This window comes from Callorhinchus milii, unplaced genomic scaffold (assembly GCF_018977255.1).
Source record: "Callorhinchus milii isolate IMCB2004 unplaced genomic scaffold, IMCB_Cmil_1.0 Scaffold1, whole genome shotgun sequence".
Lineage (NCBI taxonomy): Eukaryota > Metazoa > Chordata > Chondrichthyes > Chimaeriformes > Callorhinchidae > Callorhinchus > Callorhinchus milii.
This window is the reverse complement of record NW_024704742.1, coordinates 23,545,214-23,561,886: the sequence shown is the minus strand read 5'-3', so window position 1 is coordinate 23,561,886 and position 16,673 is coordinate 23,545,214. Positions and strand designations below refer to the sequence as shown.

Genomic DNA, 16,673 nt, shown 5'->3' with positions numbered 1-16,673 from the left:
TTAAAGTCCACTTGAACAGGCAGGCAGGACCTTGGTTGAATATCTCATTTAAAAGATGGCATCTCCAATGTAGTGTTCCCCCAGTACTGTATTGGAATGTCAATCGAGACTATGAATTGGCTCTTCAACAACAACAACAAATTACACTTGTATAGTGCCCTTCACAGAGGAAAGACATCCCAGGGGCTGGACGGTCGGGGGTTTTTGAACTGACCTGGGAGTTGGGGTCAGGAGAGTGGGGGGGAGCAGGGGGGAGGGTTGCCGAAGCCACGGTTGAAGAGGAAGATTTTTAGATGGGATTTGAAGGAGGCAAGTGAGGGGGTGAGGCAGAGGGATTGCGGGATAGAGTTCCAGAGTGTGGGAGGAGAGATGCTGAATGTCCAACCGTCAATGGTGAAGTATTAATAAATCAATTCGAAGCACTGTCCAACCGTCAATGGTGAAGTATTAATAAATCAATTCGAAGCACTGATGTGGGGCTTGAACCCACAACCTTCTGACTCGAGACGTGAGTGCTACCGCCTGATCCAGGCTGACAGATAGTGGTTTGCCACATTTACCTTCCATTATTGCGGTTTGCAACATTAGGTGCAGTGGAGACTGTTAAGGTAAAAATTATATGTCGTTTATTTGTCTCCTAGATGTCCAACTGTTAATTTATTTCTTTAATATGGAGATTCGTATCCCAGTTCTCATAAGTGGTATGGGAAATGTTCTCTCTAAGATCAACTTTTATGGCTTCCTATAAACTAGTCAAGAGTTAGCCATGACAGTATTAGATTCTTAAAGTTGCTTGAATCTAACAATAAAACTTTATCCTCCACTTGGGATTTATTAAACCACCAGGTCGGACTTTTGGGTTGAAGGATTGATAATTCAGTGAAACTGAAGATACAAACCATTATATTAATTTAAAACACAGTATACAAAGTTCCAGTAGGAAAATGAATTTATATAAATCTTGAATTTGTACTGAAGAATCCTCAGTTGCACATAAAGGCTTCATGATAAGTTGTGCGCATTGCACACAATGTCATGGGAGGTTTGCATTTGTGTTGTACATTAAGGTCTGAATTTTGTCCAGCTAATCATTTTTAATAAATATATAATAAGAATTACATTTGTAAAATACCTTTCACGTTGGGAGGATGTCCCAAGGCGCTGAACAGTCAGGGATCAGGACCTGAGCATGGGGGGGCAGGCTTAGGATGAGGGAGGGTAGAGGAGGTAGGAGGGCGGCTGAAGGCACGGTCAGAAAGGAGGGTCTTGAGACATGTCTTGAAGGAGGCAAGAGAGGGAGCAAGGTGAAGGGATTGTGGGATGGAGTTCCAAAGAGTGGGACAGACAGGCTAAAAGCCCGGTTTCTGATGGTAGGGCAGGTCGGGCAGGAGACCTGGAGCAGGCCAGAGCCTGCGGAGCGGACCGGTTGATAGGGGATCAGCAGGTCAGAGATGTAGGAGGAGGCAAGGCCATGGAGGGCCTTGAAAGTGAGGACGAGGATTTTGAATTCTATCCTCTGAGGGATGGGGAGCCAACGGTGCTGGGCAAGGGTGGAGGTGATGGGGTAACGGAGCTTGGTCCGGGAGAGGATACGAGCTGCAGAGTTCTGGATGATCTGCAGCTTGTAGAGGGAAAGGCTTGGGGAGGCTGACGAGGGAGTTTCTGTAGTTGAGCTTTGAGGTGATGAATGCATGTATGGAAACACGAATGAGTGTAAACCAACAATCACAAACAACAAATTGGACTTGCATAGCACCTTTCATGTCAGGAGGACATCCCAAGGCACTGGACAGTGAAGTGTTTGACCCCCGAGCTGGGGGTCGGAAGGAAGAAGGGTGAAGGGCAAGATGGCTGGGCAGGGAAGATGACCAAAGGCACAGTTGACGAGGAAGATCTTGAGACAGGCCTTGAAGGAGGCAAGGGAGTGGACGAGGTGGGGTGGGGGGCTCTAGAATGGAGTTCCAAAGGGTGTGGGCAAACAGGCTGAAGGCTTGACCATCGATGGTGGAACGGGCAGAGAATAGGTCATGGAGCAGGCCAGTGCCTATAAATAAAAATAAAGAATAAAATTGGTCATTCGCTTCATGGCTGTTTGCGGGACATTGCAGGGTGCAAAATTGGTTGTTGTGTTCACCCATAAAACAGTTACTATATCCTGTATTACAGTACATCCTGTGAAGCGCTTTGGGATGTCCTCCTTATGTGAAAGGTGCTATACCAAATCTAAGGATTATTATTATAGCTTTATATGGGAAGGCTCAGGATAATTCCTCAGAGCAAGAGAGAAATTGTCCAATATTTGATCTTGAACAGTTTCCATTCATTAAGATGGGTTTGGATGAAGATCCTTTGGCCCATCTCCGATTTCATCCCAACTGAACACCCATTCTAACGAACCCCATCATTGGATCAAGCTGCTTTTTAAATAAATTCTCATGTACTTCCCAGTTGCTGAAAACAGTATTGAGCTTTTACCCTTTTGCCATTGAATGCTGTTTGGCATAGGAAGAGGAAGGGCATGCAAGGAAGGCAGAAAATATCTAAACAAATATTCTGCTCAAAATACCTAATGCAGTATAGTAATAAATAATAATGATTACATTTGTTATGGCACCTTTCATCTTGGGAAGATATCCCAAAGCGCTTCACAGGATATACACAGGATAAAGTGCAGTGACTGTGTGTTTTGTGCACAGCAAAGTCCCACAAACAAGCATGAAGTGAAGTATCCTTGTGGTCGATTATATTGCTGACATCCGATAGGCTCATCTGTTCTTCACTTGTATCCTGAGACAGACTCTGTTGTACGGAACATCCTCCTCTCCCTGAGTGAGATTTATTTGAAAACCTCAGTCATGGTGGAATATAGGTGTTTTACATATTGCACTCAAAGGTATTTTATTCATGAAATTTAAGTAATCCAACTTTCTACCAATGAAGTTGATTTAGTCGTTGGCCTTTAATAATAGCCATTCCTTTTCAGGTAAACTTCAAAAGACATTCTTCTACTTTATTGAGAGGAAAATTAATTTCCAGCAGTGCATTACTGAACTCCTGTATAATTGTACACTCTAATTACAAAGNTTTTTTTAAGACTTTTTTTAATGGCACATTTCTTAGAGTGGCAGTAGTGGTATTTGCAATGATGATATGATTTGATATCTAGGGACACCATTTGATTATTTCTGCACACTTTCACTTGGAAAGCCAATTGCCTGAATTCATAGGCTGGTTTTTCAGTAAGTACACAATTTTCAGTAAGTACTCTAAATTATCTTCAAAAACACCAGTGTTTTGTTCTAATTCTCTGTATTGCTCTATTTGTGCTCCACATGTTGACTAACAACCTGCTTATTTTATCGTTCACTTGAAGAACAAATGTTAAGTATTCTCACTTACTACTAAAATGGATTCCACCCATTATACGGGCTAAGAAGTTAGTTGAAGAATGTAATTATGTAATATACCTCGCACCCAACACAACTGAAACCCTTATCCGTGTATTTTTCACCTCCTGCCTTGACTTTTTTTCCAAGGCCCTCCATGCCGGTCTTGAAAGTTCCACCATTCATAAAAATCCAATTAGATTAAAATACTGCCACCAGAATCCTCACCCACACCAAAGTCTGCACCGCCATCACCTCAGTCCTTGCCTGATTCCACCGGCTACGTGTTGCAGAATGGATTGATTTTAAGATCCTTCCACTCGTGTTCGTAGCTTCATTCCCTGGCAGCTCCCTTTCTCTCGAACCTGCACACACCGCACTCCTCATTCGTTCCCCTTCAATCAGCTGGCTCCGGCCTCCTGAATATCCCACAAAATATGTCTTGAAACTCTGCCTCAAACTCTTTGCCTTGCCCTCTCCTTGCCTGACTTCCGATCATAACTGAAGACCTTCCTCTTCGACTGTGCCTTGGTCACCCACTCCCTCCCCCTGCTCCCTGGCTTAGCATCAAGCTCCACCACTGTCAAGTGTTCCGAGATGCTATCCCATGTGTAGGACTCTATATAAATGTAATCTTTTCTAATTGGGAATGTGAGCATTTACTGTTACAAATTCTTGCACTGCATATTTTGAGGTTCAAAACATTTATGATCCTTTAATGATGATGATGATGATAATAATCCTTGCATTTGATATAGTGCTTTTTACGACTTCTAGACATCTCAATGCACTTCACAAAATATACTGTAAAGTAAATTGACTGTATATTTGTGGGCGAAACACGAAAAGAATGATAAGGTTCTAGAAATATTTATGTTGATGCTTGTTGTATCTTAAGCTATTTAATCACACCAACCAGTCCATTGGATGGTTACGTAGTTCCACATATGTTCATCTGAAGCTGAATATCATAAGAAAATTATCATTCACACTTTATGGCTCTAGAATCAGCTATTGATTCAGTAAAATAGATTGATCTGAGGTATTATTTGTACTTGTTGATGTGTGTGCAATACCTTTAAACTCTCTGAATTTAAGAGTCCAGTACTTTTCTTCTCATTTTAATATAACTGTTTACAAAATATTTATGTTCCTCAAAGCCAACAACAATTTTTTTGTTTAAATCCTGCTGGAGGAGGATGTCCCAAGGCCCTGGACAGTCTTTGTGAGCTGGGAGCAGAAGCCAAGGATGGGGTGTGTGGGTCTACAGCAGTGGGGGGCGGGTGCAGGGTGGGCGGGGGGGGGAACTGAAGGCAGGGTCAAAGAGGACGATCTTGAGGCAGACCTTAAAAGAGGTGAAGGATCAACTTAAATGACTTAGCAATAAGTATATTATCATTGAACCCACTTGTTGAGCAAATACTCTTATGCAACAGGAGCCTCAGAATGGAAACATGACGTTGGGGTTTTGTAGTGTTATCTGTTGTTAATATTTCAACTGGTGAACTCTAAATTGAAGGATTATTAAACAGGAAGTGATTCAGTGGAAGTATGTTCTTTTGTTTTTGCTGTGGAGGATGTTCTAGCAGTGACATTGGTGACAGTTTAAGGAGAGCTGAATACTGACACTAACTGCCCCCAAAATAGGTTTTAAACACATTATCCAAACTTATTTGGCATGAGGTTCTGAAATGTAGAAGTATTCCACATGGGAATGATGCACTGAGTACTTTCTTTATTCAAAAACTATAGGTTTATATGATTTATGATAAAATTAAATTTAATGATATATTATGATATATCATTAAATTTGTCTTTATTGATTTGTATCTGACCCAATCTATTGCTTTTTTAATTCATAGTAGTAAATCAAAAGTAGTGTTTTAACAGACGTTCAATACCATTTGGTGCTTTGGAAGCTCTTCTGAATCATGTGACACAGTGCAAAATACCTAACCAACAATTCTTGCGTGCGCTTATCTGGCGGATAGTTTTGTCATGTCTACACTCAGCTGTGCATTGATTTAAGATACACTTTATGGCTGATCCTTCTATAACTTAATAATGTTTGGCTTGAAAAAACTTCTGGTGATTGAATCTTTCATTGCTTTAGTTTGATAAAGTAATCCTGATTTGAGCACAAATTCTTCAAACTATAACGTTGACAGTTGATCTCCTTCAGAAGAATATACCTAAGATTTATGATGCACAAGAACATTTAGTAATTTTACAAAATCTGAAACGATATTTGTTTTCTTTGTGCTGCTTTGACATTGACCGAGAGCATTTACCTTTGAAGCATTCATTTGAATTATCAAGCTCTTTCTACGTAAAGCGAATAATGTTGGGGAGGGTGATTTCTTTTTTTTCCCCAATGTGAGATTTGTAGAGGAGGAAATCTTATTCTTCCTGCACTTACTGCAAATATACAGTTGCATCCTATTCTAAGTGCAGAAACTTCTGTACTTAGTGATTTGTTGCTGTAAGATGGATAGACTATGATATAAATGAGTCAAAACTTCTCTGAATAAGATCAATTTATAGTTTAGTAATAGGTATGAATTTATTGACTATGTTAACTGCATCTTACAGCCCATCTCCTTTGAAGTGCTAAAATATGATTTCCGGCACTTTAGCAGCATTAGTGGTCAGCTCTGAGGCTTTTAGCATGTTTTTCTCAATACCACTGGGACATGGATACCCCGGACCTTTATACACTCTGCACATCAGATTGTTTTATTGTTCTTGTAATGCATGTACATACAGTGTTGAAATATTAAATTGGTCATGAAAGATGTTGACCATTAAGCTGTTTCCAGGACTATTAAAACTCACTTAAGCTTTGATTCAGCTGTGGCTTATTTGGAAGTTGTTTAGACTAGGGTGTTCCATAATAATTGTGTGTGAAGTGGGTAATGCTGATATATATCATGATAAATGGGTTTTCTTCTCTCTTTCGGCAATTTCCATCTTCACTAATTATCATGTAAAGGTTTTATACCAAGTGTCAGTGGTATTGATGGCAGCATTGATGGTTAAGGCTTCAAAGCCACTTGTATGACATAGTAGCTTCCTTACTTTTCACATGTGAACTGACTTATTTATTCTATTTTTAAAAAAAATCCATTTTGCTTTCAGGAGTGGCAGAACTCGATCCAGAAGAATGCTGGTCTTGCGTTTATTGAACTGGTGAATGAAGGAAGGTAATAATGTTTTATTTTTCTGTTTTTCTCCAAGATGATACCCAGAATTGCCAGAAATATTTTTAAAAATGTATTTGCATATTTCAAGATCTTTGATTTCAGTTTTAGAGCTCATCAATTATTTTGCAACCTATAGGAGCTTGGGAAGAATGTCCAATGGATTTGTCAAGTCCGTGTCATTGTTACTAATATCCTGAATATGAATTAATGATTATGTTGACAATATTAGATGTGCACTAAATATACAGAGTAACCAAAAAAATCATGATGCCATTAGAATGTCTAATAAGTTTTAAAGAAATTATTATACTTTTTTTTAGATAATAGAACAGATATCATGACTTTTTGGTCACCCTACATTACCTAAATTGCTTGGATTTTTTTTATTGCAGTTGGATAATTTGTGGATCTTCATTGTGAAATATGCATTCAATAATTGTAATGCTTTGTTCTTTTAAGGTTTGAGATATAAAATATCTTTTCTAATAGTGTAGCAGATTTGATTCTGTGTTCAGAATATAGAAAAATATTTGAAGGAAAATAGATCGTAGATGCTTTGGAAAGAGATTGATTAAACTTAAAAGTTACAGGAGATTTATGATAAAATGACACCTAGAGCAGCAGAACTACTGTTCAGGAAAATCTAGAGAGTTTTGCTGCTGGGCTCCATCCCAGGAGCCAGTGAAGTAAAAAGGGTGTTGAGTTACATTGGAAAGACGTGGCCTGTTGTTATTTCTCATTACATGGTCCTGACCTACTTTGACCTCTGTAACAGAATGGTTGCTCTGAATTTGGCCCTTGATTAATGTTTTATGAGCATAGATAACACAAGGATTCCATGCACATGTAAGTGAGTTGGTAAGGTCCATCTGGATTAGATGTTAATCATTAACAAATCAATTAGTGATGTGGAAGTGTAAGTAATTACCAGCCAACGAATACTTCTCTGGTATCAATTTTTGAGGTGTTCTGTGCTTAGGGGCACCTCAAGGTCTTCCAGAAAGTTAATGTGGTTAAAGTAACTGATTATATTGAATGCCTTCTTCATTTTATTGGACTATTCTTATTGTTGCTTTCTGCAGATAAAAGGTTTTAAAATAAACTTGCAAATATTGGACTTAAGTGGAAAAAAACTGTCAACATGGACATTAATATCCATTTGTTTAAATGGGGATATTATATTTTTGCTGCTTTCCAGAGTTATTTCTGATTTAGTTTTAAAATTTGGATCTGAAAATATGAAATTTAGATTTCAAGTGGCTTGTGTGGGTACCAGACCATGAGGTGATTGAGTATGAGTATCCTGTATTCTCAACTGAACAGCTAGGAAATATCCATTAATTATCCACTTCTGTACTCCCACCTATTTGGGTGGTCAATTCACTCCTTTCCTTCACCTTCAGGTGGTCAATTCACACCTAATTTGATATATATGAGGTGAATGGAATGGTCGTTGTTCTTATCTCCAGTCATCTATATGTTGCTCATCTGTCACACCACAAAAGCTCTGATTATTGTACATCTTTTTGGTCAACGAAAATATTCAGAGTTTGAGTTTTTTGTGTAATATAGTTTATAGAGGATCCTACATAGTTTTGGTCTGATGCAGAACTTTGTTGGAGCTGATGTAACTAATGGAAACATCAAAGCTCTTTTCTTCTCATCTCATAAGTACTCCTGGAATCCCATAACATAATTCAACAACAACAACAAAATTACATTTGTATAGTGCCTTTCACGTCGGGAGGACGTCCCAAGGTACTGGACAATCAGTGTTTCAGACCCGAGCTGGGAGACAGGATTGGGGAGGGTGGAGGGCAGGGGTAAGGAGGGTGATCGAAAGCATGGTCGAAGAGGAGGGTCTTGAGATGGGTCTTCAAGGAGGTGAGGGAGGGGGCGAGGGGAAGGGACTGCGGGGTGGAGTTCCAGAGGTTGGGGGCAGAGTAGCTGAAGGCCCGCCCACTAATGGTAGGTTGGTAGGGGGTTAGGAGGTCACAGAGGTAGGGGAAGCAAGGCCATGGAGGGCTTTGAAGGTGAGGACCAGAATCTTGAACTGTATCCTCTGTGTGATGGGAAGCCAGTGGAGTTGGGCGAGGATGGGGATGATAGGGTCATGGAGCCTGGTGTGGGAGAGGACACGGGCTGCAGAGTTCCGGATGATCTTCAGCCTATAGAGGGAGGAGTTGGGGAGGCCGACAAGCAGGAGTTTGCATAGTCAAGCCTGGATGTGTGTATGAGGCCTGTGGTGTGAGACAGTGGAGGAGCCGAGAGATGTTGCGGAGGTCTTGGAAAGCAGAGTGTGTCATGGCACGGATGTGGGATAGAAAGAATAGTTGAGGGTTAAACGAGATGCCATGGTTCTGGACTGGCTTAGTAAGGTGGAGTGTGCATCCATGGATGGTGATGCTGTCAGCATCTGAATTCAGCACGAGTATCAAATAAACCTACACTAGCTTTCACACCCATCAATTGAATTCTTTGCCGATTTGCAGTCTTATTCCCTCTTGAAACTGTTGACACAATAAGCCTTCACTGCCTTCTTGGTAGTCTATTTCATGTAATGTGGAACAAGAGAAATTATTGAGGTCATCGAATGTGCTCCTTCCATAGACAACCTCAAATTTTATTGTAGTTTGGACTATCCTTCTTGCTCCAACTGGAGGTTGGAGTTCTTCATAGATACTCCCTGATCTTCAAAGGTAATCAATCAAAAACTCACTAAACTAATCCATCCACACATTTCCAATAATTGAACTCTGGCCTTAACAGATAGCACCCCATTCACAAAGGACTGGGCCCATGGAGAATCTGTTCACCTCAGCCTGCAACTGTCTATAACCTCCAATACTACTCCCAAGCAGATGGTCTGTATGAGGTTCTTCATCATATATCTATTTCCAAATATGTATCACCTGTGGTTTGGATGGATTAGGGATAAGCAACAACAAAATTACATATGTAAAATGGCTTTCACGTCGGGAGGACATTCCCAAGGAGCTGAACTGTCAGGGATCAGGACTATTTTGTAGCAAAGCGGGAAGTATTGTAGCAAAGAGTACAACATAAAATGACATGGGGTTGGATTGCTGGTTTGTCTGGATCACTGATGTTTGTATCAAGAGGAGTGTATTATTCCATTATCTAGTCCTTGGATGCTGCTCCAGTATTTATAGAGTTACTAAAATTATTAATTGGAGCTTCACCTATTTTCTCTAATTTCCTTGAGGGTTTTAGGGCATGTCCTATTTTCTTTGCAGATATTTACCTCTTCATTTTCTTCATGGGGCATGCTTTGCTTGGTACTGGTTTGACTCCTGGAACCTGGAATTTGTTTACATTTGTGAAAAATCTATATATAAACCAGTGCTTTTCTGATCTTCCACAATATCTGTTCCCATCTTACCTTTTAAAGAATTTAACTAATCTTTAACACACTGATTGCTGCCAATGTTAAAAGCATTTTGTTGGATTGCTCAACCTGCAATCTGCATTTGTATGATTCAATTACTTTGCTAATGCAGTACTGCTTTTAATTTGTAATGATTTGTAATTCTGCTCCAGAATTCTGCTTTAAATATTTTTTGATTATGTCCGTAAAATTTCTTTTACATTCACCTCCTGGGTTCTATTTTTCCTGGGCTGACACTTGACCTCAGGAAAATTGAATGGGTTGCCGTAGGATCTTATACTGCATTCATGCTACAGCTTTGCTGGTGATCAGACTTTTGCTGTCATAGGGAGGCCATAATGGAAAAATTAGTGACTCGTCTTCAGTCATCCACAGCTAACTTCTTTCCACTGTCAAATCATTATTTTTTGCTGCCGCGTAATGATGCCGCATATCAAGCAAGAACATAAGAATTAAGAGCAGAAGTAGGCCATTCGGCCCCTCAAGCCTGCCCGGCCATTCAGTAAGATCATGGCTGATCTATTCTAACTCCACCTACCCGCCTTATCCCCATATCCCTTAATCCCTTTATCCACAAGATATCTATCAATCTCAGTCTTGAATATGTTCAGGACTGAGCATCTACAGCCCTTTGGAGTAGAGAATTCCCTAAATTCACTGCTCTCTGAGTGAAGAAGTTTTTCCTCAACTCAGTGCGAAAGGGCTTACCCCTAATTTTAAGACTGTGACCCCTGGTTATAGTTTCTCCAACCAGTGGAAAAAGTCTCCCACTATCTATTCTGTCGTGCCCCTTTATAATCTTATAGGTTTCTATAAGATCACCTCTCATTCTTCTATATTCTAGAGAATATAGGCCTAAATTGCTCAACCTATCCTCATAACTCATCCCCCTCATCCCAGGTACCAACATTGTTCTCCCTCCAAGGTGAGTACATCCTTTCTTAAATAAGGAGACCAAAACTGCACACAAAACTCTAGGTGCGGGCTCACCAGATCCCTATACAGTTGCAGCAATACTTCCCTACTCTTATATTCTAACCCTTTTGTAACAAATGCCAACATACCGTTAGCCTTCCTAATTGCTTGCTGTACCTGCAAACTAACTTTTTGTGACTGGTGAACAAGGACACCCAAGTCCCTCTGAACACTAACACACTATCTAATCTCTCCCCTTCTAAAAAATAATCTGCTCTACTGTTTTTGCCGCCTAGGTCGATAACTTCACACTTCCCTACATTATACTTCATCTGCCACCTATTTGCCCACTCACCTAGCCTATCTATATCTCGTTGCATTTTTTTAATGTCATCCTCGGTGTTTACTCTCCCTCCTAGTTTAGTGTCATCCATGAATTTGAATATATTAAGTTCAATGTCCTCATCTAGATCGTTGATGTAGATTGTAAAAGTTGAGGCCCAAGCACTGATCCTTGTGGCACTCCACTAGTCACATCCCGCCAATCTGAGAAGGACCTGTTTATCCCTACTCACTCTTTGTTTTCTTCCCGTTAGCGATTCTTCAATCCATGCTAATATATTCCCCTTAATTCCATGGGCCCTAATCTTGAGGATCAACCTTTTATGTGGCACCTTATCGAATGCCTTTTGGAAATCTAAATACACTACATCCACTGATTTTCCCCCTATCTAATTACTTGATATGACCTCAAAAACATCTAAAATATTTGTTAAGCTTGACTTCCCTTTTGTAAAGCCATGTTGACTCTGTCTAATCATATTGTGATCCTCTAAGTATCCCACTACGACATCCTTAATTAAGGATTCTAGAATTTTCCCTACCACCGATGTCAGACTAACTGGTCTATGGTTCCCCATCTTTTCTCTCCCACCCTTCTTAAATAGTGGTGTGACGTTCCAATCAATGGGAGCCGTTCCAGATCCAAAGAATTTTGGAAGATCAGACACAAGGTCTCCACTATCTCATGAGCTACCTCTTTTAAAACCCTAGGATGCAAACCATCAGGTCCAGAGGACTTGTCACTTTTTAATGCCAACAATTTCCCTAACACCAATTCTTTGCTCATGTAAATTTCTCTAAGTTGCTCCCTATCATTAGCCCTTTGGTTCATCTCTATTTCTGGTAAACTTCTTATGTCTTCTAACGTGAAGACAGAAGCAAAGTATTTATTTAGGGACTCTGCCATATCCTTATCCCCCATTATAATTCCTCCTGTCTCTGCCTGTAATGGACCCACATTTACTTTTGCTAGCCTGTTCCTCTTAATGTATTCATAAAAACTCTTGCAATCTGTCTTAATGTTCCTAGCTAGCTTGCCCTCATAATCCATTTTCTCACTCCTAATGAGCTTTTTGGTTTTCCTTTGTTGGTCCCTGAAACACTCCCAAGTCCTCAGGTTTGCTACTCTTTTTGGCAGTTTTATAGGACTTTTCTTTTAGTTTTATACTTTCTCTAACTGCTCTAGTTAGCTACGGATGAACTGCTTTCCCTGTGATACTCTTATCCCTCAAGAGAATATGTGACCGCTGAAAATTATGCACTACATCTTTAAACGTTTGCCACTGTTGGTCTATTGTCATATCCATTAATCTAATTCCCCAGTCTATTTTAGTTAATTCTTCCCTCATACCTGCAAAGTTAGCTTTATTTAAATTTAAGACCCTTGCTTCGGATTTGACTACATCGCTCTCTAACTTAACACTAAATTGTATCATGTTATGATCACTCTGCCCTAGAGGAGCCTTAATTTCTATATTACCGACCAGCCCTGTTTTGTCATACAAAACAAGGTTTAGGATGGCCTGTCCCCTAGTTGGTTCCTCAGCATAATGTCCCAGAAAGCTATCTCTCATACATTCTATAAACTCCTCTTCTACCCTACTTTTGCCGATTTGGTTTTCCCAATTATGTGAAGATTGAAATCATCCACTATTACTGTATTACCGTTGCTATGTGCTCCTCTAATTTCTTTATTAATACCCTGCGCTATGCTGTGATCACTGTTTGGGGGTCTATAAACTACTCCCACTAATGTTTTCTGCCCCTTGTTATTTCGTAATTCTACCCATACCGTATCTACATCCTGGTTATCTGATTTGAAATCCTTCCTCTACTGTTTTTATTCCATCCTTTATTAACAAGGCTACCCCCACCTCGTTTTCCACAATTTCTATCCTTCCTATAAGCTGAAAACCCTGGAATATTTAACTCCCACCCTAGATCTCCCTGTAACCGTGTCTCATTAATTCTACTAGATCCTACCTGTTTGTATCTATCTGTGCCTTTAATTCATCTACCTTATTCCGAATGCTTTGTGCATTCAGATATAGCGATTATAATTTCTTACCATTTCCCCTACTCTCTAATGCCCTATCTTCTTTACTGAGCTTCTTACCCCTCTTTGACCTATTCTGTTTATTTCTCTTGCTATTCTGTTCTGCCACCTTTAGTTTTCTTAATATTGCTGGCTTGCGATTATTTCTAATTGTATTCCCCCCCACCCCTTTACTAGTTCAAAGCTGTATTTACCTTCCCATGTATTCGGTTTGCTAGGACATTTGTCCCAGCCCGATTTAAGTGGAGCCCATCTTTTTGAAATAGACCCCTTTTCCCCCAATACTGGTGCCAGTGCCGTTCTGCGTTCTGCATCACTCCCTCAGCCATGCATTTAACTCTCCAATTTGCTTATTCCTATACTAATTTGCACATGTCAAAGGCAGCATGATATCACTACCTTTGATGTTCTTTGTTTTAATTTAGTTCCCAGTTCCTTGAACTTCCTCTTCAAATCATCACAACTAATCCTACCTATATCATTGGTACCTATGTGAAGTACCACCAATGGATCTTCGCCCTCATGTTTTAAATTTTCCTCCAGCCCCGCCGAGACGTCTTTCACCCCGGCCCCAGGAAGCCTTCGGGTCTCCTGGTTGCGGCTGCAGATAGGTGTATCTGTCCGCCTGATAGCCTCGTCCCCAATTACTACAACTTTCTGTTTGTTTTCCCTAATATTGAAATCACGTTTTCCTTCCTCCTCACAGGCTTCCTTGTCCACACAGGTTGCAAGGATCTCGTACCTGTTGGCCGAGGTTAAAGCCTGAGGCTTCACTACCACTCTCTCTGGTGTACCCTGTGAGACACCCTATCCTGTCCTTGACTGATACCATTATCTATACATTCCCTGAGCCTCAGGGGAGTGACTGGCTCCACGATGAAACTATCCAGGAAGCACTCACTGTCCCTGATGCTGCGCAATGTCTGCACCTCGGATTCCAGCTCAGACACCTGCCACGTCATTGTCACCTCTCCCACCCCCACTGTGAATTAAAGTTTTATTTAAATCCCTTCACTCCCTGGCACCTCCCTACCTCCTTGCTCCCAATTCTACCAGCTGATCCCTCGCTCGACTGGAACCAGCTTCCTGCTCGTCCCTCGCACCCTCTGCCCCACCATCGGAGATTGTGTTTTCAGCCACTATGCCCCGAAACTCTGGAGCACTCTCCCTCAATCCTCTGCCTTGGCCCCTCTCTTCCCCTTTTCAAGTCCGCCTGAAAACCTTCGTCTTCAACCGTGCTTACGCCACCTCCCCGCCACCACCCCCCACCTCAGAATCAGGCTCCGCCACTGTTGAGTGCTCTGAGACGCTACCCATTACGGTGATGTGAAACAAAAAATCTGTCAGTTTGTATCCCATGATCATTGGAGAATTTCTGATAGATGTCGAAAAATAAAACTTGTGTTTGGGGAGAACCGTATGGGAGGTTATAGTCCAGGTGGCTTGGTAAATGCTCTTTGTGAAATTGACCAGAATAAATCAATTCACTTTCCTCCTTTGAATCTAATGAAAAGTAACCAAAATCCTGATGGCTCATAAAAATGGAGTAGTATTGCTTCTTCTGTGGTTTTGGGTATCAGGAAACAATGTTAAGGTCACATGTAGAATTTGCTTATTAATAAAGAAGATGCAGGGGCCCTCTTTCTTTGAGTTCATCCATCCTTTCTTAACCCTCTGCCACCACTGTTGTAAGGTTGTTTTCTCAGTTAGTATCCTTTTTAATAATTATTTTAGTTCCAAGCGAACAAAGGTGAGAGAAATGGCTGAATTAATAAACATAATAATAATATAATAATAATCCTTACATTTGATATAGCGCTTTTCAAGTCTTCTAGATGTCTTAAAGCTCTTCACAAAATATGCTGTAAAGTGAATTTACTGTATATTTGTGGGCGAAATGCAGCAGCCAATTGCGCACAGCAGCGTCCCACAAACAGTCGTGGATTGAAAATGACCAATTTATTATTGTTTTGTTTTTTGGAGGGATTATTTTTGGAGGGATGTTTAGAAAAATAAACTTTATGATTAAGTTGTACTTAATGTTAAGAAAGTTGCTATATAAATGTGAATTTGTATTGTAATTTGTATTGTAAATGATGACTACTATGGGGTTTGAGTCCAGATTATTGGGTCACTGCTGTTGTTGCTTCTTGCACACAGCGTGCATATTATATTATGCACATTATGTTTTAATTTTCTCATTGTTACATGTGTTCTATGTATAATATATTCATCTTCAAAAGTTATGAAAACATTGTGCAGAATGCCTAATGTCTGAAGTATTAGTATTTGATGAAGTATAAATTATTAGGTATTTGAACATGCACCTGCAGAAAGAAATCTTAACATGAATGGTGTTGGGGGCGCGGGGAAATAAGTTGATTTGCCTTAATTAGAGAATATAATGGTCACATTTATATAAAAGCATCCATAATGTTTCACTTGTATGTTTTACATTGTCAGTGTTCAATACGTTCTACTGGCATATTTTCGATTCGAGACTTTCTGAGATCCATGTTTCTCTTTTGGTTAGGCTGCTGTGCCATACCATGAAAGACCATCTGGTCAGGGTAGCAAATGAGGCCGAGTTTATCCTGAGCAGACAGAGGGCAGAGGATATCCACAGACATGCTGAGTTTGAGGTAAGATAAAGCTAACTGAATATGTGTTGACATTTCCCCAGTTATAATTTTTGCATTTGAAGGTAGCGCCTTTCTACTTAAATGCCTCAAAGTGCTTCAAAGGTAATTACTGTCAAGTGCAAGGACTGTGTAATTGTAGGCAAACACTTAGCCACAGTTTGCCCACAGCAGGCCTCATATGCAGCCATGAAATGAATGATCAATTCTTCTGGACAATTGTTAATGATGTGTTGAACAGAAACAAGAGGAGGCCATTTAGCCCATTGACCATATTCTGTCAGTTTATTAGATCATGGCAGATTTTTTAATCACACTTTACTGCCTTTTCCCCATACCCCTTTATACTGTTGTTTTCCAGAGTAACCGAAGAGGCTGATTATCATTAATAATAATCGTAATCATAATAATCTTTGCATTTGATTTTGCGTTTATTATGTCATCGAGGCGTCTCAAAGAGCTATACAGGATATACTGTAAAAAGGATTGACTGTGTAGTTTTCGGGCAAACACAGCGGCCAGTACAGCAACGTACCACAAATGGCCATGGAGTATGTGACCAATTTGATTTGGGTGATTGTTGGCCATGACACCGGGAGAAACTCCCTTCTCTTTGAAAAGTCCCATGGGATATTTAATGTCCACCTGAAAGGTAGACGTCAGTTTAACATCTCATCTGAAGGACTGTATTTCAGACAATGCAACACACCACCAACACTGCAT

At 40.3% G+C, this 16,673-nt stretch overlaps 1 protein-coding gene across 2 annotated transcripts in view; it reads left to right on the top strand.

Moving 5' to 3' along the window:
• The window catches only part of lrba (LPS responsive beige-like anchor protein), a 430,270-nt gene that overhangs the window by 134,147 nt on the left and 279,450 nt on the right, over positions 1-16,673 (top strand). For both annotated transcript variants that reach the window (XM_007904022.2, XM_007904021.2), the window contains 2 exons: positions 6,525-6,589; positions 15,845-15,953. In XM_007904022.2, the coding sequence (XP_007902213.1) occupies positions 6,525-6,589; positions 15,845-15,953 (174 nt within the window). The remainder of the gene's footprint in view (positions 1-6,524; positions 6,590-15,844; positions 15,954-16,673) is intronic.